General features: G+C 46.2%; 2 protein-coding genes across 3 annotated transcripts in view; one reads left to right on the forward strand and one right to left on the reverse strand.

Moving 5' to 3' along the window:
• The window catches only part of LOC130484325 (poly(rC)-binding protein 3-like), a 240,677-nt gene extending 233,203 nt beyond the window's left edge, over positions 1–7,474 (forward strand). The window contains exon 14 of one of the 2 annotated variants that reach the window (XM_056857256.1): positions 7,355–7,474. In XM_056857256.1, the coding sequence (XP_056713234.1) occupies positions 7,355–7,415 (61 nt within the window). In that variant the 3' untranslated portion in view covers positions 7,416–7,474. Of the gene's footprint in view, positions 1–264; positions 416–7,354 lie in introns of those variants that run through there. The other variant, XM_056857258.1, reaches the window with a different exon arrangement.
• On the reverse strand, positions 3,218–23,127 carry ZNF830 (zinc finger protein 830). The gene is made up of 10 exons (XM_056857259.1): positions 22,997–23,127; positions 21,719–21,818; positions 19,511–19,628; positions 18,573–18,606; positions 16,541–16,782; positions 14,439–14,535; positions 13,206–13,269; positions 8,181–8,261; positions 6,679–6,755; positions 3,218–3,401 (listed from the first exon to the last, which is right to left on the reverse strand). Exons 1-10 carry the CDS (start codon positions 23,125–23,127, stop codon positions 3,218–3,220), a joined length of 1,128 nt encoding a protein of 375 aa, XP_056713237.1.
• Between the last annotated feature and the right edge of the window lie 1,061 nt (positions 23,128–24,188).

Below are 24,188 nucleotides of genomic sequence, written 5' to 3' on the forward strand. Positions count from 1 at the left end.
ATATTGAAGGGGGAGAGGAAAAGGGAAATACTGTCAAGGTACCTCGGGTATTTCACAGCTCTAAAAACCTGCTGTAAATTTGTTCAGAACTATTGTTAACTGTTTTTATATCTGAAGTTTAAAAAAAATGAAGCATTTGCTTGAACTGACTTGCCGTTTTCTGGGTATATTTAAGTGTTGTGTGTGTTTTTGTTTTTAAATGGTAAGAAGGTTTTTTTTCTCCCGCCCTTTTGGTCCCCCCTGATTTTTGTTCCTGCATTTCAGGCTCTCTTCAGAAGTAATGTGCCCCAGCATGCTCTAGGGCATGAACTGCCTGGCAGGACTTTCCCAAAGCCCTCTGAGACAGTGCTGTCTGTGGACTAATCAACAGAGGAAATAGCTGCCATTTCTAACTCGGTTATTCTGAGATCTCAAAAATCAAACACTCTTTCTTGCGAAGCAACTGGGCTTCCTGGCTCCTGGGTTGCCTTTCGTCACTGTTCTGAGTTAATGGTCTGGAGCTCAACGACATGAAGCCAAAATAATTTTTTTTAGAGAAAATTTGTTGGTGTTCATGCTTGGGCTGGCCTGGATGACGCAGGGGCTGTGGGTGTTTTAAACTACTGTGCGATTTGATGGTAAATGAAATGAGCTGTTTTTATAAATAAAACATTTTTCTGACTTTGAAAAAACGTCATAGCTTTGTGCGCAATACGTTGCAACCCGCCATGTTCTTAACTTTGCCTGTAATAAGAGTTGTTGATTTGTCACTTGAAACACTATTTTTGCGACTTTGTCACCACTTCAGTTCGTAGACTTATGGCTTGTCTTACAGTAACAATTAAAGATTTTAACATAATTGCAAATAAGACCCCAGTGCTTATTGGGAAAGAGCTTTATACAATTTTAACGTACTGCAGGATCACACCAATCAGCATTTTACGATTGGATTTGCACAGATGTTCCATTCGCCTACTTGTCAGGGACTGAAAAAGTGATCCCCAATATGGTGCCCATGGGCCCTCTGTGATGTTTCCAGCCGCCCACTTGTTCTTCACCAAATCGTGGCGTTTCTCCATCTCATTGGAGCAGGAGGACTTTGCTGGTGCCGCCATGATAGGAAGGTGCTTGGCTTGAAACTTCCCGGCATTTTGTGACTGGCCCCATTCAGTGGTGGCCTCTGCTGCCTGTTTTCAAATTCCCAAACGTATCCACACGTTCGGAGGGCTGGGGACTTCCAGTTTAAAAGTGTCCCCTTTGTACATTAGTTATCAGAGTCACATACCATAAGTCAGCAAGCGTGTGTAAGAGAAAGGCCACGCAAGGTACTCTCTCACACAAAGCCAAGTAGATTCAGCCTGGTGTTTCCAAAAGAGCAAGGCTACAAGATGGTTTTGCGAGAGAGAGAGAGATGAACAAGTTTGTGGTGCAAACTGGGAGACCTGGCATCCAAAGAAAAACCACACTTGCCTGGGCTGCTGCGAGCCCCTCGCAACAGACCACAGTACTGTTCAGACTGCTGCCAGGACCTTCAGATCGGCAGGTAGAAAGGGATATTGAGAGCGTTTTTCTAGGAAGCCCAGCCACGGCCTAGCATTTGCCTGTGAGATTCTAGAGTTGCATCCTGAGGGCCAGGCAAAGGACGGGCTTTTAAAACTCCCCTGCGCAGCCAAGCCTCGCTGCTCACAGCAGCACCTCTCTCTGCCTCTGCAAAAATCAGTCTCCGTTTTCTCCCAAACAAGGACTTTTGACAAGGCTTTTCCAGATGTAGGTCAGTAATGTAAAGTCCAACGTACAACAAAAACAATTTTTATTTCTGCCAGACTTCAGCATCTTGTTTACTCTATTGCTTCTGAGACCATATTAGAGTTTTCCCAAGACCCTACATGGAAATATTAACCTGAAGCTCTTTGTTCTGCGTAGCATCCAACCTTACATCGGCTGCAGCCAGAAGTGCTTGCTGAAATCCTGTTTGCGGGGGTCAGTGAAGGGGGAAACCAACAGAAATCTCACACGTGTAGACAAACAACAGGCTACAGCCCAAAGCCCGTCTGTCTAAAATGCTTGAAAATGAAGCTCCCGTGACTGTGCAGGGCAACAATGAAGTTGAGCATTACAAGAAGTAGCTTTCTGCTTATCAATTAAGAACTTTAAAATTATGCAAAAGTATTTCATATAGCAACATTTCCCCCCAGTGCAGTGGAACCCATTCACAGCTCACCCACAAACAAACCCAGGAAAGAGACCACGTCCAGGATAAAACTTACAAGAGCCTGCATCCATCAGTAACCAAGTAAAGAGCATTCAGCAATAGGACAGAGATGTATTACAGCAATTAGGCCAGCATCTTAGTGATCAATCGGTAAACCTAAGCCTTCAAAATGGGAGGTTTGGTGTGTTTCTTAGGAGGGAGAAAACTTAAAGTGGGCCTGGGTTCCACAGGACCAGCGTGAGACTTTAGTTCTCTGGCCTGGCCCCCCAACACAACTATTTGGGGCAACATAATGAGGTGCCTGGCTTGCTCCCTGCCATCAGCAGGCACAGAAGATGACTGGCATCTCCTCCCCACCAACAGCCAGCAGCACAGGCAGACAAGGAGATTGGTGTACCCCTCCTGGGGATGATCAAATACCTTGAATGGGCTTTAGCAAGCCACTTCAAAAATCAAAAAGTTTCACAGAACACGGGGGCCAGAAATTCTGCCAGGCCAGGCTGAGCAACTGTTTGGTCCCCAGGATATACTTTCAAATCCTGGCCTGGTTGCTACTTTCAAGCCCTGATTAATGTTGGGGGCAAATACAAGCTGTGATTAAGGCCAGAAAATGGTATTTTTTGTCCAGGAGGAAAGGAGGAACCACACAGAGCCCCCGTAGTACAGTCCCATCAAGTGCTCAGTGTTGTCAAGGAAGCGTCAGGGGTTGTACGCTCAGCAGCCGCCAACAAAGACAAACACACTGATGAGCACTGACAGACGGAGGTGACATATCATAGACTACATTTGATTTACCAAGGAAATGAAGTTTTTCTATGGATTTTAATAGGAAAGCTACACTTGACTTTATATAAAAAAAGATTTATATTGTACAATTTTTACATACGCTGCTTTTCTATTTTAAGCTTGTTTACAATAGATTTTACAATAGATTTTTAACACCTGCAAAATAAATACTCTACTGAAAGGCTGTGACTTGATCTACAAGTGGGGTCACTCGGGAGGTTCTCTCCCTTGGACCGTGAGCTACAAGAGTGTCCCTTTTGCCCTCCAGTCCTGGGAGAGCAAGTCCTGCAGCTCCCCTTCGTCCTCACTGCCGAGGTCGTCGTCCTCCCTTGCCTGGCTGGCTCTCAGGCGCAGTGCTTCCTTCAGCTTCTCTCTCATGATCTCCTGGCGGTCACGCAGCTGCTCGACCCGGCGGAAGCATTCACTAGGGCAAGACAAGAGCACGGTGGTTATGTTTCTGGAAACCGGGTACGAAGTCAAACAGCTATCTAGAGGGAATTGATAACACTGGTTCTATCGAGGATGTGTTCACACGATTGCCATCTTTTTTGAACGAGCAGCATATGGGGCAGCGGCTAGAGTTGGAGGGCAGCCACCAGCTTGTGACCTCTGTGACGCTGCGGTGCGGGAGTGTCCTGAGAAGTCACTCTGGCTTGTCTTCCATGCTGAGGCTGCCTCCCAGGGAAGTGGCAGCAATCTTCTCAGTCAGCTCCACAATTCCTGCTGGGGGCTCTGTGCTGGTCCTTTATGTCATACGGTTCCCACATCACTTCTGGCCAGACTGATTATACTGCTGCCTCCTTCCCTTTCCCCATTTTATAAAAAAGGTGACACCCAAGATAAAGAGGGCTGTGATGAAACTGCTTTATAGGAGGCATTACTGTAATTTGCCATCCCTCTTCCCCAGCTCAAGTGGATGGTATTTCTTGGTGCCATTCACTGGGGGTGGGGGAAGGCACCTGTATTAAAATTGTACAGAACCGTCCAACAGACCCATCCTCTCATGAGTGAGATTGGGACTTCAGAAAAAAGTAGCACAGCTTTTCAGAAACATTGTGAGCTAAGGGGTGGTCAATTCAAACTTACAACCCTTTGTTCAAGACCTGCTCCCAGACATATGGAGACAAAGTTTTAAATGCACACACACACATGCATTCCTCCCGTTGATTTGTCCTTTTGAAGAGAAGGTTCTGTAAGGTAGGTGTGGCAAACTGTGATGCCCAGGGAGAGGCAGCAGGGCTCAGACTATACAGCTTTGGGAACCGTTCTCAATGTGCTTCTGCCATGGAGTCCCTGCGTATCTGCCACAGTGGCCATAAGCATTGCAACAAAGGTTTCTAGAGCATATTCTTGGCTGCTCAAAGGTTCTCACTGAGGAACCTTATGCTTCCAAAGAACCGCAGGTTCTTCCACAACTGTTTGAAAACTATTATGCGCTACAAAATCCTTGGGATCCATCTTTGACCACTGTATTTTGCTTTGATTTTTTAAAACATTTGATCCTCAACAACAACTAAACAGAAACAATGCATTTTCAACGATCCAGAATAATGGTTACTTCAGTTCAACCCTGCATACAGGGTTGTGACTGCAGTGCTATTCTGGTTCACTGCTGATCTAACAGCATGAGAACAATGTTTAAGGCTTAACTATCAGTGGCACACAAAGCACTGAAGAAACAGGAACCTGCAAGTCTCACTGAGTTGATCCAGAGAACTGTTATGGCTCACAGAGATCAGACTGAACATCAAGAGGCAAAGTTACGTTTCTAGAGCTCCCTGCTACTAGTTAAGGAGCCTTGGGACTTGACTTCCTTGACCAAGTTTCCTTGCTACAGGAGAGAAAATGACAGCAGTTGCACAGGCCAGGGGACAAGGCTAGCGTTTTTCAGACATCCTGATTTAACACCATATTAAAAAACAAAGATATCAGGCTTCTCCGGTGGTAGCTTACTCATGTTCCCAGGAGGAGAACATTTTGCATAATTTCCTAGATAATCATAAACAAGACCTTAAATGGATTTTAAACCAGAACTTTTTGGAATAGGCAAGAAACCTAAGGAGTTCTAAATTCCTCTCCCCAACCCCCAATTATATGTTCTTGTTTCCACCAAAGCACTGCAGGAGAAATTGGGTGGGGGGCAGATAGACTAGAGTGCACTAATGCTGAAGAACCAAGTGCGCCAGCATTCCTCTGTCCTGTTATCAACTGTCCATTGCTTATTTTTAGCACAAACTAAATGCTATCCTTATGTAGGGTGGTACTTAATTTGCAGACCATGGGGCAACGCATTATCAATATTCAGGGCACTGTTTAAAGTCTTGTACATTTTCTGTAGATACAAAAACAAACAGCACTAAGAAAAAAATCCAGAAGATGACTTGAAGCTTTCTTTCACGCCATCTTCTTGCAATTCCAAAGCTAACCAAACCCTTTAAAATACTTGTTCTACTTCAAATGTTCTTGTAGAACAAGGGAGTTCCTAAAAAGGTGTCCAGCAGAACCCTGCCCCCGGGGTGGCTAATCTGATGCTAGAGATATCTGTGAAGCTTTAGGAGTGCTTCCAAATTCCATCATTTAGCTCCATGTAATGAGTGTGGGGAGTTTGCAGTGAAGAGCGGCTGGATGCAGCTGTGGCTGAAGGATTCGGCTAAGAATACTGGCTTTTGGGGGGGGGGGGTTAAAGCAAGTTCCTAGTCCTCATGTTTACAAAAACGTGCTTGAAAGTGTGGGGGCAAAGTCTATGTAATCTTAGAATGAGAGGAGCTGCCGGACTAGATTTGCAGGTCAGTGGGGGGCTTCAGGGCCCCTCCCTGTATGTAAAAGAATAGTAAAACTTGTACAGTTATGCAATTTTGCTTGATTTGCATGATATACATGGGTTGCAAAGCATGGAAACCGAATTTTAACTGGTTTTAACACGGTATGAATGAGCCCTTCGTATATTTGCAAGCAAGGTATTAAGCCTCCCGCAGCTTTCAAAGAGACCCGTTTAAGCAGTCAATACAGAAATGATTATTTATGGAAATTATCGTGCCCCACCAGCTCATGCTGAATTTCCCACAAGGACCCTTTTGGGGAACAGGCAGCTTGCCAAAGGTAAGCATCTGAGGGACTTAAAAATGCCTTTTTGTCTTGTTGAAAGGCTTTGCTGCCATTTGTTCTGTTACATTCAAGACTGGTGTAACTGAAAAAACAAATACAGGCATATCTCGTTTTATTGCACTTTGCTTTATTGCGCTTTGCAGATATTGCATTTTTTTTACAAATTGAAGGTCTGTGGCAACCCTACGTCGAGCAAGTCTATCGGCACCATTTTTCCAACATCATGCGCTCACTTTGTGTCTCTGTATCACATTTTTAGCAATAAAGTATTTTAATTAAGGTATGTGCATTGTTTTTTTTAGATATAATGCTATTGTACATTTAATACATCACCAAATAGTGTATGCACTGGGAAACCAAAAAGAAGAAGTGTGTGACTCGCTTTATTGCGATATTCAATTTATTGGAACCAAATCCGCAATCTCCGAGGTATGCCTGTATACATCAGCAAATTAAAAAATTAAGAATCAAGTTCTGAGTGAAATTATACAATTGGCAAGTTATGTTAGAATGAACGTTTGTTCTTATGAAGCAAATCAATAGAGGCACTTTATGGAAAGCCTAATTTTTTGGGAAGCCAGGGTTTATCTACTTACATCTGTTCATCAATTTCCCCAATCTGACGATCGAGTCGCCCTTCCTCATCTTCTTCGGCCACTATAGCTTCTGAAACCTAATTCAGAACAGACAGGGATATTACTTTCCAATGGAACAAAAATGGGGGTGGGGGTGGATTTAGCGTCAATCTGGGGTGGGGGGAACCACCTCTCGATAGAAGTTCTCAAGGCTACGGAAATCTGTGCAGGCAGGCCTATGTGGGGTTCAGGCTGGCTTTCTGAGTTGTGCTTCAGAGGTGGGGAGCCGGCCAAGGGCCTGAACACTGCCTTCCTATAGCAGCGTCTCTGTTCCCACCTTAACCACAGTTGAGGGATACGGCAGCACCAATATTAACTTAGGGCTAACAACGTTCTTCAGAATGTAAGCAAATTCAAAATGCAGCTTAGTCTTGGCTTGGTGAAGGGATGCAGAGCAGGCAGGGAGGGGCCTGCTCCTATTCTATCCACACCTAAGACAATGCCAGAAATTGTGCCTACCCCTAGGTCACCGTAGCACATTTGGAAACTTGGAAAGCCAAGCACCGACATCCAAAAAGACCTTAGGATGCTTTATGAACGTACCACGGTAGTGAAAGTTAGGCCTAGGAAATAGTTACTATTTGTTAACTGTCCCCTCTGCGTTTTGAAATATATTTTAACCTGTTATATCTTTCAGCATATACTTTCTCAAGGTTGAATGTCTGGGAGATGCTGTGCAGCCAATGGTCAACCTGTAACCAAGAAGAGACCTTACGGATCACTCGTGTTCACACAATGTGCCCACCACTGATCTTGTACGAACATGGCACCAAGTGCATTTGGGAACGGGATAAGGACTGCTCTGCAGCACTTCCTGCCCAAATATTCATTTTTGGTAATTTTCTGCCAACACCAAAGGCCTGAAAGCCCAGGCAAGAAGCAACAAAGAAGCTGCCAGGTAGAATCTGCCAAGGCCCACTATAAAGATACAGATGGAGCCACCTGTGTGAGCAGGGAGGCAAACCTTCCAATATAAACACACACAAGAGGACTGTTAAAATTCAACACAAAGCCCGAACTGCAGCAGATACAGACTCTTTACATAAAGAAACAGGAGGCTCAACAGGTACACATTTTATCAAATGCAGAGTTTAAACAAGCTTAACATTTACATGAGATGTCCTGTTGCCACTTCAGTACAGTTTTGTGGCACATCCATACTGTTTTCCTTTCTACAGAGTCCATGAATCAATTTAGGCAAGTAAACCACATAAATCTTCACCATTTTATTTTGCTGCCCACAAAATAGATTTAAGAAGAACACAGCCCTTTGCCAAAATATGTGTGATTTGTAATATGAATAGGGATGAACAGGACACTCTTGGGCAAGAGACAGTTAAAATCCACTTTGTAAACCGACAGAAGGCAGGCAGGCAGCTGGCAAACGCAGCCCCTCTGCCAAGCTCCAGTTCTGCACTCCACAGCATTCTCAAAACAATTCAAGACAGAAGATGCCGACTTACCGTGTTGACTTGTCGCATGGCCTTCTGGAATTCATCCCATTCTTTGTCCATCTGATCTTTCGGCGCATCAACCTTTCGCACCTAAGAACAGAACAAAGCCTCGCTCTTATTTCTCGCCAACTATTTTAAGCCCACCGTTGGTTTCACTTCTGCTAAGACCTGCAGGCAAAGAAGATTTCCAACACAGAGCTGCTGATGCTCTGGAAGCGACGACTCACAACTCCATTTGCGGGGGGGGGGGGGGGAGAACCTCGCTCCACATAATAAACTTGCTCTGCCTTCATGCAAACATTGATGCCAGTTAGAGCAAACTATGCGAGATTAACTTGTGAGATTAACTTGTCACCTCTGGTACTGTGACATCTTTTCTATTCCTATTTTAAAGACCCGTAAAGGGTAACACATAAGCATGGCAAGAAATTGCAGCACTGATGGTTTCAAAAGTCATACATGAATACTAACTTGCAAGAACTGATTGCAGGGCTAGAAAGTGCCATGGAGTGAACACGACACCAACTTGTTCGAGTTGAGTGACTGAAGGGGGGGGAATATCCTTTGAAAAACTAAGAGTTCTGTCAAAGTGAGAGAGAGATTTGCCTATTCCAGAAACTTACAAAAGTTGCCATGCTACGGAAGACTCACTCCTTCATACAGCAGAAGTGTACTAATAACTCTTAGCATTTACTTTCAGAGCACCACACACAAGATGAATTTCGTATCTTATTGCAGATGGGGGACTTGGGCAGAGAGGCGGGGGCTTGGTCTAGAGTGGGCTCATGGCTGGAGCGGGTTTGAAGCAGAGAGTTCCTGCCACGTCACTCATCCCTGACCACTCCAAAAGATCTCAGGTACACCTCCAGTACCGGGGGCCAAAGGAGGCTGTGACCACGTGCATATGCTGGGACCAACCGCAGAACGCTCGAACAGATGCCCTCGTTAGACTGGCAATGGAAGCCAGGTTCAGGATCGACTTTCTCTTGGGCCACCAAATTGCATCCAGGAGACGATTCACACTTGACCTTTAAACCCATCACTGAAAACAGAGTCAGCCACAGGTTCCTCCTCTACCTGCAGAGTCACACCTGGAGCCAATATCACTGCAGCCAGGAGGAGGGGGCCATAGGGAAGGGGGGGTCAGGCAAGAGATGCCGCAGATTCCTCAATACCTACTTGGCTGGTGAACATAAAAGAGCAACTAGCAGGGGGGGCGCAACTTCATGAAAAGTGTCATAAGCCAGATGTGAGATGGCTAGCAATCTCCATTTTGCTTTCTATACGGAAATTCGGGCTCGAGAATTCCATACAATACCAGTGTCTGGATAATTATTTGTAGCAACTCTATATTTTGTTGTATCTTTGTTTTTTGCCAGCTACCGTAAATGCAAGTCATAGATATATTTCACTTCTAAATGACTAATTGTATTTCAAGACGTAAAGCATTTCAAAATAACTTATCACAAGACTATAAATATTTCAGTCACTGATTGTTTTGTTCATTGTGGTCATTGGTACCATAATACTTTTTGCTGTGTATTGTGGTCTGCCTTTTTTGCCAAGGTTATTAGAAACCTTATGATAATAAAAGTTAATTTAAAAAAAGATTTTTTCCTCCTGAAATTTTCAATCAGCAATTGCTCTAAACAACTTCTCCTAATATTAAGGTTGCTTCAGAATCATTCATTCCTTCAGCACACAGAGAGGCCCTTGCCAACAGAATCTAGCTACTCCTTGCATTTGAGGCTCTTACCTGGGAAGCAAGAACGACAAGACAGCAAACAAAGACATCACACATGAACACACATGAAAGCAGCCTTATACTGAATCAGACCATTAGTCTATCAAGATCAGTACTGTCTACTCAGATCGGCAGGGGCTCTCCAGGGTCTCAGGCAGGGGTCTTTCATTTCATCCCCTTCCTGGGCCTTTCAACTGAAGATGCTGGGGATTGAACCTGGGATCTTCTGCATGCAAAGCAGAGGCTCTACCACTGAGCCACGGCCCTTCTATCCAGTGGGAAGTTCTCCTGCACCAGTCCCACTGAACTGAACAGGAACGAAGCAAGATCAAGAAACTGTGAAATGGAGCAGAGCCTCCCACAGGATTTCACTCAGTCTTCAACACACCAACCAGCCAGTTGCACAAATGTTATTCAGCACATTACACAGGCAGGATTCTGGACCGGTCTTTTTCAGACTAGAGGCGTGTGTGCCCCCAGCAGTATCAATTTCTGCAGACTCTTCCAAGTAAAGCTCTCCCTGCTTGTCATAAGCTAGCACAGGGGTCCCCAACAAGGTGCCTGTGGGCGCCATGGTGCCCGCTGACACTTTTCCTGGCATCTGCCAAGTATTTTTAGAAAGCAGGTGTGGCTTCCGCTCAGCAAGACTTCTGATTAGCCATTGGATTGGCTGGGGAGATTTTTTTTAAAAATGTTGTGCACAAGGATCTTTGCTGAAGGTAAGCAAAGGGGGCTCTTTTGTGGCTGTCCGGCTCCACCTCCTGTGGCAGCCATTCTGTGGCAGCGCCCACCACCCTGTGTCAGAATCCCAAAGGTATCTGAAGGCTTAGAAAAGTCAGGGACCCCTGAGCTAGCTAAATCTCTCCTCCTGATGTGCTGGTTTTCTCATTTTACCCCCATGCTGTTGAACCTCTGAAAAAGCACAGAGCCGTCTAATTTGATGCTGTTCAGACTCCCCACCCCTCACCCTGTGCAACATGCAGATCAGGCCTCTGACCCTGCCAGGAATGGGGAAGGACAGACTGTACATACAGTTTGACCATTTAGAATTATACCAAATATATCACTGGTGTGTTTGGAACTGCACAAAACAGCAATGCAGAACCTGGGCAGGCGACTTCTTATTAGGGCCAGCAGTATTCCTTGAGAGTCCTCTGTTCCAAGGAAAGCTGGATTCTGCAACTTCCCACACATTTGCTTAAATTGCATAATTTATTCTGCTGGTGCTCCAGTCACGGAAAGGGACTGAGCAACGAAGAGCCTGACAGTCACAGGAAATCCTATCGAGTTCTCCCTCTCTAGTTTCACAGACAGTTCTATAATGTTGATTCATAAGGAGATCCCGATGATTTCTGGAAAGAAGTTGAATTAAACAGTCCCTTGGAACATTATTCCTCCTTGCAAAAGCAGAATTGACCCTGTAAGCTGTAATCAGTATTCCTTCTTCGACATCCTCTTCTTCATCAAGTAGTTTTGCTAGATGTGTTTTGAAGCTTCTCAGATTCCCTGCTTCAGTTTTTTTCTTTAAGGCCACGTATCCGTATGAATGTTTCTTTTAGTTTAAGGTCCATCATTGCCATTTGATCTGCCCTTTTTTCCTCTCTTTCTTGCATAGCTTCCATAGAGAGTTCCAGAGTGTCTACTTTTTTTCTTACTTCTTTGCTCTCTTGCGTATTTTTTTGTAACTTAGTTTCCACCTTATCTTGTCTTGTGGTCAGAGAGCTTATTGAGTCCTTTAAGGAAGAAATAGCAGCAATATTTTGACTTATTTCTCCCTTTATAGATGTCACTTGTAAAGTTTTAGCAACCATTTCATGAAGGGAGCTCAAGGTTTCTTCCATTGATTTTGTTTTGGGTCCTGTCTTAAAAGATGCAGGAGTTGCCATTGTAGCAACTGAGGAAATTGGAGAATCAAACCAGCTTACAATCACCTTCCCCTTCCCACAACAGACACCCTGTGAGGTAGGTGGGGATGAGAGAGCTTTGAGAGCTGTGACTAGCCCAAGGTCATCCAGCTGGCTTCATGTGTAGGACTGGGGAAACAAATCCAGTTTACCAGATTAGCCTAATCCGCTCATGTGAAGGAGTGGGGAATCAAACCCGATTCTCTAGGATGAGGCCATCTGGGTGACCATGAGCTAGTCACAGCTCTCTTAGAGCTCTCTCAGCCCCACCTATCTCACAGGGTGTCTGTTGTGGGAGGGGAAGGAAAGGGGATTGTAAAACGGTTTGATTCTTCCGTAGGTGGTAGAGAAAGTCGGCATATAAAAAACAACTCTTCTTCTTCTCTTCCTGGTGTGCGTGTGTGATTTTGCCGTCAAGCCACAGCTGATTTATGGCAACCCCATAGGGTTTTCAAGACGAGACATTCAGAGGGGGGGTTGTCATTGCCTGCCTCTGCGTGGGCTCTGAAAGACCTGTGATTGGCCCAAGGTCGCCCAGCAGGCTTCATGTTGAGGAGTGGGGAATCGAACCCCAGTTCTCCAGATTAGAGTCTGCCACTCTTAACCACGACACCACACTGTGGAGGGGGCTCTCTCCTTAATCTGGGGGCACTTGGTTGGCTCTCCATCTCCCTCTGTGCGCTGTGTGCCAATACTGGCTGGGGGGGGGGAGGGAGAGGGAGCAAGTGGAGGCCACTGTGCATTGCTTACTCGCAGCAAGAAGTGGGGTTACAATCCATTACCCACAGACACAACGTTAGTTGTCATTTTGAAATGAACCTTACCACTCCACTCAGCCAAGATGGAAGCCTTCCTCTAATAGAAGGAACTCTTCTGCCCATTTCTGCTATAAAGAGGCTCCTCTTCTGCCAAAGAAGGGCTCCCAAGCTCAGCTGAGCAGAGTGGTAGGATACCATGCCCTCTGCTTTAATCCTGACTGATACACACAAAGCCATAAGAATGACAGCTGGCAGGACCAAAAGGCTTAGTGTTCAATAGCTTACACTAATTCTGCTCTCCACCTGTCTACTCATTCAGAGGTGCAGGAACTTCCTACAGAGACTAGCATAAAGCCGGAGAAACCCCAAACACATATGAGCAATGCGAGAGCCACCCAGGTAGTCTTGCTTTAAAGTATCTCATCACAAAGACCTCTAAAGCTAGCAGGCAGGAAAGCAGGTGCTAACTGTTACACAGAAAAGTGTTGGCTTAACGTCATCGTTTGCCAGAAGAGACCAAGAAGGCCCTTCAGGGATTAGGTGAATCCGCTACTGCGATCTGAGCTGGCCGGATTAATTCCTCAAAGTATTAACATGAGTTGAAATAACCAGAACGCGTCACACTTGCCTTTGCATCCACTTCAGGATCATCAAAAAAACCCTCTGGTAAGGCTTCGGCTGTGTTTTCTCTCCTGAAAAGTTAAGTAGAGCGCTTATCTTCAGCTAATCCTTACTGCGCACATTTTTTATTCCTTCAGAAAAACACTACGACAGCACATGACATAGCAACACCAAAAACTCAGTGAGTAACGCCACCTAGAGTGAGAGGGAGGGGAAAGGATGGAACAACCTTCTAAGACAGGGGTCTTCCAACCTTTCTGGGCCTGTGGGCATCTTTGGAATTTGGACACACGGTGGTGGGCACAGCCGCAAAATGGAGGAGGCTGTAGGAGGCAAAGCCAACCACAAAATGTCAGGGAGTGAAGTCATGTGTAACTAACAGTAATGCTTCAACATTTCAGGCAGAAGCTGTTTAACAGCATGCCTTTTAAAATGAATATATTGTTTTAACATATTTTCTTGCATTCACAGCACTTGCCTTCAGTGATGCAGTAAAGATCCTTGTGCTGCTGCCAAAGCAACTAAAAAAATCTGCACAGCCAATCAGAAGCCCTGCTGTGCTAAAGCCCCATATGGCCCCACCCACTTCCTAAAAACAATTGGCAGCTGCCAGGACGTGTCAGAAGGTGCCAAGGCACCCACAGGCACCATGTTGAGCACCCCGTTCTACGAAAATGATACCAATTAATATAGTTCTACATGCTTGTTCAATTATCCAAAGTCCCCAACATCAGAGGAAGATTAAGCAGATAGCATAAAGATCCCCATTTTCCCAGTTACCAAGTTTCCCAAATGCCTGTTTCATATTAAGAACAGTGGACTCTTAATCTGGAGAACCGAGTTTGATTCCCCACTCCTCCACATGAAGCCTGCTGGGTGACCTTGGGCCAGTCACAGTTCTCTCCGCACTCGCTCAGTCCCACCTACCTCACAAGGTGTCTGTTGTGGGGAGGGGAAGGGAAAGCAATTGTAAACCACTTTGAGACTCCTTACAGTAGAGAAATGCGGGGTAAAAAAACCCCAACTCTTCTTCTTCTTAATGTTTGAAGTCACTAGCAACACTGTTTAAGGTTAGATTCACTAATTTCATCAGACTTTCGCCCTTTTTGAGAACACTGCAAATTCATCGGCTTACAGTGGAGAACAAACACAGGTTACATGACAGCCAAATGCACGTTTCACTTCCTTTCAGTAGGCTAGATTAATACCGATTAGAACCTTTCAAAGCATGCAGCTTTACCTCTCCACAATCTTTTCTTGTACTTCTGCTTTCTGTATTGAGCCAGAATGGGAGACCAGATGCACTGGGGCTGCTGCAGTTTTGTTTTCCAAGTGGTCTGCAAGACAGAAAAGACCCTTGAAAGCCAGAGGGACAGGCCTGCTGAGAGGACAGAGAGACATTCCCTCCCTCATGATCAAGAGCTAAAACTGACTGGTGGCAGGTTCAGCACAAACAACAGGGAACATTTTTTCACACAACACAGAACTTGTGGAATTCACCACCATACTAAAATTACTAATCCTATACACACTTACTTGAGAGTAAGCCTGAGGGACTCTGTGGGGCTTCTGCTGGAGGAAATGTGTAAAACATGGGCTGCGCATTAGGGATGACTGCTAGCTTCAATGGCCTTTAGAAGACTGGACAAATTGACAGAGGTTACCTTGACAGCTGCCAGATCAAACCATCAACGCACACCTGAGCAACCGATGTTGAGAGCAACCAGCCAAGGATGGCCACCATCTTCGTACCCGACTTGCAAGCTTCAGAGGTACCTCACTGACCTCTGCTGGACTAGGGCTTCTGTCTCAGGGCAGTTCTGGGCTGGAGTCTGAGAATCCATTTGGCCAGTGGAGGTGCTTTCCTCTGGCAGAAGGAAACTTCCCTGGCTACAAGATATTGGTCGGGGCATCTTAAAACAGGAAGGCTCCCAGCTCCATGGCAGAACAGATCCAGCAGATCCTCTAAATCAGGGGTGTCAAACATATGGCCCCTTGAGAGCTCTTATCCAGCCCACGAGCCAGCTGAGGCAGCAACCCCCCCCAGTCCTGATCTGGGCTGGCGAGGCATAGTCCGGCCCAACCAAGTGAAATTTATGTCATATCTGGCCCTCATAACAAATGAATTCGACACCCCTGCTCTAAATGCTTAATACATCTTTGGCAGTGCGCACATTTACATGGTGAGCACCTAAAATGATAAAATAGCTGGGAAGCTATTACACTGCATTCATTATACTGGAGAATCAACCAGATATGGGCTCGTCAGAGGCAAAGAGGTGGCATAAGCAGCCATCTGTGTTAATACCATCGAGGACAAATGAACGCCAGTTGTTGCTTGACATATGTAGTTGTCTAATAAGCATGCATTATATCAGCAAATATGAAAAGACAAGAGTCACTGGAAAAGACAATGTGTTTGTTAAGTGCCATTAAGTGACTTCCGTCTCATGGTGACCCTATGAATCAACGCCCTATCATTAACAGCCTGGGTCAGGTCTTGCAAACTGAGGGCCATGGCTTCCTTTATAGAGTCAATCCATCTTATGTTAGGTCGTCTTCTTTTCCTGCTGCCTTTGACTTTTCCAGTGAGTCATGTCCTCTTATAAAGTGACCAAAGAATGATAGCCTCATTCAGTCATTTTAACAATAATGTTAGGAAAAGTCGAAGGCAGCGGGAAAAAAGGAAGACCCAACATGAGATGGATTGACTCAATCAAAAGTCATCATATGTCACAAGCAACTCGACAGCACTTAACACATTCACACACCAGCAAAGTGAACAGATGAATAGCAAGAAAAAACTAGTTAATAGCACATGGAGCTATTTCCATAACTCATAAGATGAGGAGGGAAACATTTTCCCATGATAAACTTTGGAAACGCCCCAAGGAAAATTGTTTCTGGATAACGCCAGACTGGATGAAATATCCCTTTGGAACCACTCCTGGTTTTATTGAGCTGTTTAAAAAATGCTGCTGTTTCTGATTATTTCTGAAATTAGATATCTTTTGTAGTAACCCAAATAGCTGTAAACTCCTCCTCCCCGGTATTTTATACTATGGATTTAGAGCCTGGGACATGACAGCCAAAAATTTTGTGCTGTTTGGTTAAGCAAGCAGAAGCTGCTTCTATTTGGAAATGGTCTGTCTGCTCCTCTTGTCCTAAAGTGACCAAGGACCACTCCATTCCTTTTTCTAACACAATTCTCTCTCTCGACTATTCATAACGTTAACAAAAAAAAAATTAATTCAACTGTCTGATTTGCATCATACTCGTTAGCGAGGTCTCCCAACTGAACTCTTTTTTGCCACGAGGGTATTCTTAGAGCTGCATAATCACCTGACGCTCCCACAGTAGCAGCTGCTGCTTTCTGAAGAGGGGCGGGCGTCGTATCCTGAACAGCGGGTGAAAGAGGCAGTTTGCTGCTGTGCTTTTTGGCTTCTGTCATCTCTTCTTCTTCCTCTTCCTCATCCTCCTCTTCCTCTTCATAGCCTTCCAGCAATAAACTGCGGTTTGAATCTTTTGAAGAGTCTCTTTCTGCATCCGCTGGTTTCGTTTGGCTAAAAAAGTCTCCCGGCAGCCTAAGGAGCAATAACACTCAATGTTTCTAAATAATCATACTGGCTGGGGTTCCACAGATCCATTCTGTGAATGGACGCACTTTTCTGCACTGGAAGGCAGCTTCTCCTGCTGTTCTTGCTGGAGGAAAGCACCTCTCCTCGTGCCGGATCCAGCCTGATATAAGCCAGGATCCAAACAGCTATTTTAGGTGTCGTCAAAATGTCTTTTTTCTCTGAAAGGGCAAGCAGTGTGCAAGCACACTATGCCAGGGACCAATTCTGGCAGTGCCCCCTATCTCAAAAAAGAGCTGCCATGTGGCAAGCCACCCCCACACACTGTGCTGGTGCACCCTCAGTTCCAGTTCTGTTACCCAAGGCTATTTTCATAAAGCTTTTGTTCCCTCTGCCTCGGCTTCCACAGCTTCCCCAGGAAGTAGGCTTCTATTTGCCCCATGTCTGTGTCCCCCCCCCCACTTTCCTGTGATCTTTTCCAAATCGGGGCTGGTACAATCCTTTTGGAAAGACCACAGTCAAAGCACCTTTGGACATGTGAGGATAGGAAGGTGCGCAGCCCTCCAGTGCAGAGGAAGGACAAGGCGCTTGCAGGAGGTTGAGGGAAGGAGACTGCAGGGAAGGCTCCCATGCAGATGTTCTGCTGCCCCTGCAAAGGCCTCCATATTCCACTTGTTGCAACGATGAGAGCTACACAAAGAATCACCTCCATGTGGAAGAAGCCCAGGCTGTAATCTCCAATCCCACTGCAAAGAGCCACAGCCTCCCTCAGATCTGCAAAATGGGACAGTCCTGACCTGTCTTTCAGGACTACTGCGAGGCTTAGTGAAATAACGTCCAGGAAAGTTCAACAGAACCTTAGCCATCTTTAAGTGCCGCATGCAACTAAGGGCTCATTTCTGAGCCTGGTGCCGAATGGGCTGAGGAGGCGACCAGCCCCCTACGCTGGTGTAATGACACTTGTGGTGGTGCCCCATGGACACCGGCTCAACCTCCCACCGGCATCCTGCCAGCGCAAGTACTTGCGCCGGCATCCTGGGAAGTGTTCCTGGGGCATTCCAGGGGTGGGGCTGTTGGTAAGCTGCCTCCTAACCCCTTCCAGCCCAGGAACGCCCCCCTCCGAAATAGCGTTGCTGCACCAGGTTTTTCCTGGCGCAGCCTTGCTGTTCTCTATGGGGGAAAATACCCCATTTTGAATTTTTAAATTTAAAAAGGCTTTTTTTAGCCTTTCGGCAGCCGGGAAACCTCTTTGGAGGTGCTGCAGCAGTGCCATGGCTATGTTGTCCCTGGCCGCCGCAAAGCTCAGGAATGAGCTGCCCGGGCTCCAGCTAGGGTTGCCAACCTCCAGGTGGGGCCTGACTCCAGTACACCAAACGACAACATGGAGGGGGTGTGAAATGGCTCCCCTATGGCGGTCACCTCCAGGCAATGAGCTGCTTCTACACAGGGGCTCACCATGAGACAAAGACACTTTATCCAAAAGCTTAACTGTAGAACAGAAGCAATGTCCCAAAAGCCTCTAGCACACACACCATCAGAGAGTATCATTCAAACCGCCTGTTTTGCACCCTGCCTGCAGGCTACACACTGGGGATCATTGTCCTAGGGGAGGAGTTTGCCTGTAACGAAAGGAAAACTTCACCCATCGCAAGACACAGGGAAAGGCCCCATCTGCTGGAGGAAAATGCCTCCACAAGCAGAACGGATCCACAAGATCCCACCGAAAGACTTTACATACCAAATGGAGGAGAAAGGGTCTCGTTTACATCCATTACCTATCAACAAAATATCCAGCTTACCCAGATGCAACCGTTTGCAGGCTGTCGACTGCAGCTGGGGGGGGGAAAGACACAATTTTCAGAGTTTTGTACCACATACATCCAACTTCTCACAAAAAATAATTAAAAGGTGAACTTCACAAGACCAAAGCTGAGCTGCAGTGATTCGTGCCTGGGACTCGTGTGGCTAGAGGCTCCCTCCACAAATGGAACACACCTCGGGCATTTCTAAACCTTCTCAAGCCTGAAAAGGCCCTTTAAGGACAGGCAAGGGAGAAGCACAACTACGGGGCTCCATCATGGCACTGGCGGAACACCATAGATGACCTGGTCCTAACCTATTGTTTACAAGGCTGCTGTGGACACAAGCTTGGCATCTGCAGCAGTATAGTCTTCATTTTTATTTATTTGTTCCACTGATACCCTGCCTTTCTCCCCAATGGCTTACAACTTTCTCCCGGCCTCCATTTTATCCTCACAACCCTGCAAGGTAGATCAGGCCAAGAGTGTGCGACTGGGCTCAAGATCACCAGCATGCATCCATGGCAGAGTGTGGATTCCAACCAAAGTCTCCCAGATCCTAGTCTGATACTCTTACTGCTACACCACACTGCCACACTTAATCAGTTAGCATCAGGGACGGGTAATGGGCCAAGACCCACCTAGTTCACTGGGCTCAAGTGCTACATGCTTTTCCAGTACCAGCAAACACTAGCAGATCCGTGCATTATTTGTGTGACCTGTACTCACATACCAGTTGTATTATCTAGGAATATTACACTGGCAAATACAATACGTATATCATTGCTATAGCTTGCATGTACAAAAACATTCCACCAAAGACAGTCAGTTTTGCTGTTTTCGTACATTTATCGAGGATGGGCAAAAAAAAAAAATTCAAGCAATAGAAAAATAACAGATTACAGTGTAGCAAACACCCCATTAAAGTACTATTATACCTTTTGCTTTTTTCTGCTCTGGAGATTCTGTATCTGCGACTTTCCTTTTGAGAGAAGATGAAGCATCAAGAGTGGGCCCCGGTGCTGACTGCTTGAGACCCTTTACCTGTGCAACTTTCTGGGGATAAAATTTTGAACCAGAAGATAAATGCCTGGGTTTTTATTTCCAAGGATTAAAGTATTACTTTATTGGACCATCTCAGAGTATTTGACAAATGAGAAGTTTTTTCACAATCAACCATAAACGCCACTGGTAAGATTATAAACAAGATTAAAAAACACCCAGCACAGCAGATAGCAAAAAGCTCCTTTTATGCAACAAGCTTAGAAGACTATTTAGAATTTGGCACAAGTTGACATTTTCGGACTATGATAGTCCCTTTATTACTGGCAAATCATCATCTCAGGTATGGTCCCTCCAAATGGCATCAGTGGCTGCCTTCAAACATCACAATAAACTCTGGCTTTTTTAATTAAAGGTTTTTATGTAAAACCCCAGTTTAATCTATTACAGTGGTCTTCAAATGTTCTAAATCCAAGGAGAAGTGTAGGAGTCACTGAGCTGCAAGCACATGACAGTCATATCATGTGACATCATAATCATGTGACAGGAAGGACAGAAGCTGGTGGCAGGGCTTCATCTATGGGCAGCAGCCCTGGATAAAAGGTGACAGAAAACATAAGCTGAACAACACCGACTGCCCCATGGTGAGGAAGAAGCCAGTACAAGCCGGTGAGGAAATACATAACCCTGCTCTGTAAAGGTCTTCCTTTGCCTTCTCTCTTTCCTTGCCTAGCTCAGCCTGGCCATCCCAGCAGGTGTCACAGCTCAGTGGAAAAGCCTCTGTTTGGCAAGAGAAGTTTCCAGGTTTGATCCCCAGCATCTCCAGTTAAAAGAACCAGGCAGTAGTTGATGTGAAATGCCTCTGCCTGAGACCCTGGGGAGCTGCTACCAGTCAGAGCATGCAATACTAACTTTGATGAATCAGGGGTCTGATTCGGTATAAGGCAGTTTCGAGTGTATGTGTTTACCTCTACCAGCTGTTCAAAACTTCCCCTATGCACACAAAAATTAAATTTCTCAGGGAGGGGGATCCATGCTGCAAACAGGTAGGTGGAGAACTGACTGGTGGGAGTGGGCAATGACCGGGCATGTACCAGGGAAAGAGAAAAGGCAAGCAGCCAGCCTCATCCCAAATAGCTCCCTTCTAGCTCGGTCCCTCCAGTTTCCCACTGCTTCAACACATGGCTCACAGTTGCCATTTTTGACTTCATGGTCCTCTGTCCAGACTGTGGTGGTGATCTGGAGTTCCCACGTACCACTCCCTCAGGGGCTCCTTCTTCAATTGTCACATTCCCCACCCCTGACTTGCTATCAGCTACCTAACAACCAGAATCTCCTATTAATCTGCATCTTCCTCGGGGGCCATTTTCTGTATAAAGCCCACCGCAAACAGATAACCAAACAAATATATTTTTTAATAATTTCTTTCTCAAAGGAAAAATATCCAGTCTTGCTGAAGGTTCAAAGTATCCATGTGGGACAGCAATACTAAAAATAGAGGTTATGAGTAGGGGACTTGCCGGGGGGGGGGGGGACTCATTTCCCCCTATTTCTAATGGCCTGTGTTTCTAAACGGCTTGTGGTTTTGTACTGTGGTTTTCACTTGGAAACCACCTCAAGCAGGATTCTGACAAAATGGATAGAAATATTTTAAATAAATAACTAATCTGCAATATTTTACAGCAACTGCTACAAAATATGATTTATAAAGCTAAGAAACAATGATAAATGGAAATAAGGAAATAAGACAAAGACAATCCAACCAAGAATCAATGAGCATTAAAAAAATGTAGTCCAGAAATTATACTTCTTTACTACATTTCTTATATAAAAATAACTTAAAATCTTGTGGAGTTTTAGATGTATTTATTGTGGCATACATACATATTCTGTGTGTGCATCTGCTGAATGCTGGACTAGGTGAGCTGATGTCTTGACTAAAAAATCCTGTTTTATGAATGCTCCGGATGCTTCTTTACACCATCCAGATATACAACGCACTACATGAAACAACTGTTTTATCCCAGTACTAATAAAAATCTATTGTTTGTTAAAAGGGCCAAATCTGCACAGCCTGTATTTTTCTTTTTGCTATATAGCAGACATAATACAAATATGCCGTCACACAAAACATGAGTTCTCACCTCTTTGTGTTGCTTTCCAAGAACATGTGTTTGCCACAACAGTTCACTCTTCACAGGCACATTGCACAAAGAGCAACTTAAGTTTCCCAAACTGTTATATGTAGAGTTTTCAATTAAGGAAATACTGCAAAAAAAAACAATTTCTCAGAACTCTTTTTTAAGATCCATTTTGCAAGGGAATGCTCTGGCTTGTGGTTCCATTCTTGTGGAATGGCTCAAGGGAAAAAGAAAGCAGGGCTCCTATTGTTCACCTTCCAAGTGTGTTAAGAGGCAGCATTATCAGGTAGGGCTTCTTTTCAGTGATTTAGGTGGCCCAGGCTAGCCCAATCTCATATTTTCTTGCAAGCTAAAGCAGGGTCAGCCCTGGTTACTACTTGGATGGGAGGCCGCCAAGGAAGTCCAGGGTTGCTACACAGTCAGGCAATGGCAAACCACCTCTGCTCATCTGCTGTGTGAAAACCCCAGGAGGGGCTGCCAAATGTTGGTTGAGACCTGAAGGCACTTTCCACCACCACAGGTGGCTGAAGAAGCAGACTTTGTGGGGCAGAGTGAGGCCGAGGCCTTTTGGTTTCAGTGGTTTGAATTGCTTATATTTGCTTTTATTGTTGTTATAGATACCACTGGATAATTTTCTCTAAAACCACCTTTGAGGGAAAGGCAGGAGACATACTTTAAAGAAGAAAATGGATACCCGCAGTTGAACTAATACATGCATTTGAGAGGCTAGATATTGATGAGATTTTGAAGGAGCAAAGAAACGTTGTGTGCCCAAAGTGATTAAAGAGATCTAGCTTGTTTCCCACCATTGCCCTGCATTTTCCTCAAGAATCAGGCTGCCTTTCTATTTTAACCACTCAGACGAGGACTGGCAAGGCCACAATCCAAAGCCCCCAGCCTACCGCGAACTTTACTGGAAGGCACCTGGGGAATTCTCTCTCAGCCTAGCCCACCTCACAGGGTTGTTAGGTTAAAATGGAGTAGGCATCGTATACCCATCGTATTTTGCCCCCGCCCCAAGGAGCTCAGGGGGGGGGCGTTCACGTTCATCCTTTTATCCTCGCAACCACCACCCTGTGAGGTAGGTTAGGCTGAGAATGGGTCACCTAGAGGGCTCCGACCCGAACCCGGGTCTCCCTCGCCCTAAAGCCCCGCCGCCTCCAAGCCCGAGGGGTGAGGGGGGCTCGTGAGCTGCTCTCGCCCCGCAACCGCCCGGCCAAACCGACACGGAGGGCGCGAGGAAGGGTCGGTGGAGCCGAGCCACAGGGCGGGGCAGGATATCTGGCGAAGGGCGAGTCGACTTTCTTCTTCTTCCCCGCCGCCTCCGTCTGGCGCTGCTTCTCCCTCATGAGCCGCCGCAGCTCATCCTGCCCCACCGGCGCCGGCCGCCGCCGCCCCGAAGCCGCCGCCATCACCCTTCTGGCGAGTGAAACCGCCGCCGCGTCGCGGGCAGAACTGCGTCACCGGCTCCGAAGGGACGCGACACTTCCGCATCACAGGTTGTTTTCCGTTCAACCTGACAGACGCCACCCTCGACGCCGAGCAGGCTGGGAGGAGGCGGGCCCTGTTACCAGGGAGACCAAAGAGGGCGCGCGACGTTCGAAGGAAACGTCTCACGCCCTCGCCCGCCGCTCTAGGCCTTCACATTTCTATGGTGAAAGCACCGCCCTTTTGCCAGGCCCGTTGCAGGCGAGAGGCGGCCTGGGCTGTTCCTACCCCTCCCTCCGGGGCGGACCGTGGAGTTCAGAGCCATCACCAGCAGGGTAGTTCAGCTGTCTGGAGAGGAAAAAGCGAGCACCGCTCATGGAGGCATTCCCATTTTCATACCACACCATCGCACCTGCCTGGCTCCTGGGCTGCCAACCTCCAGGTGGGGCCTGGTGATCTCCCAGGCTTCTGCTGGATCTCCAGCCTTCGGAGATCTGTTCTGGAGACAGGGTTGCCAGGTCTCCCCCTGGCCACCAGCAGGAGATGGGAGGGGTAGGATTGTTAGGTACAGGTTGGGAAACTCCTAGGTTTGGGGATACAGGCTGGGGAGGACAGAGACCTCAACGGGGTACAATGCCATAGAGTCCATTTTCTCCAGGGGGAACTGATCTCTATCGTCTGGAGATGCACAGTAATTCTGGTGGATCCCCATGTCCCACGTGGAGGCTGGCATCCCTTCCTGGAGAAAATGGCTACTTCGGATAGTGGGCTCTATGGCATCATATCCCTGCTGAGGTCCCTGTCCAGGCTCCACCCCCTTCCAACTTTTGAGTTGGCAACTTACAAGAGCTCTTCCCTCATGGCCTCTTGCACCATAGCCTGCATGAGATAGAAAACTGCCTTTGCACTCCTTCCCATGGGTGGCAGCATGCAGGTGCTTCACCTCCAGGGAGACGAAAGCTCTTCTAGCCTTCGGACCAGGATCTTTAAAAAAAAAGGAGGCAGTAGGAAGTGAATTTGTCTTTTCATCAGGATTCTTTCTTTA

Source organism: Euleptes europaea, chromosome 11 (genome assembly GCF_029931775.1).
Source record: "Euleptes europaea isolate rEulEur1 chromosome 11, rEulEur1.hap1, whole genome shotgun sequence".
Classification (NCBI taxonomy): domain Eukaryota; kingdom Metazoa; phylum Chordata; class Lepidosauria; order Squamata; family Sphaerodactylidae; genus Euleptes; species Euleptes europaea.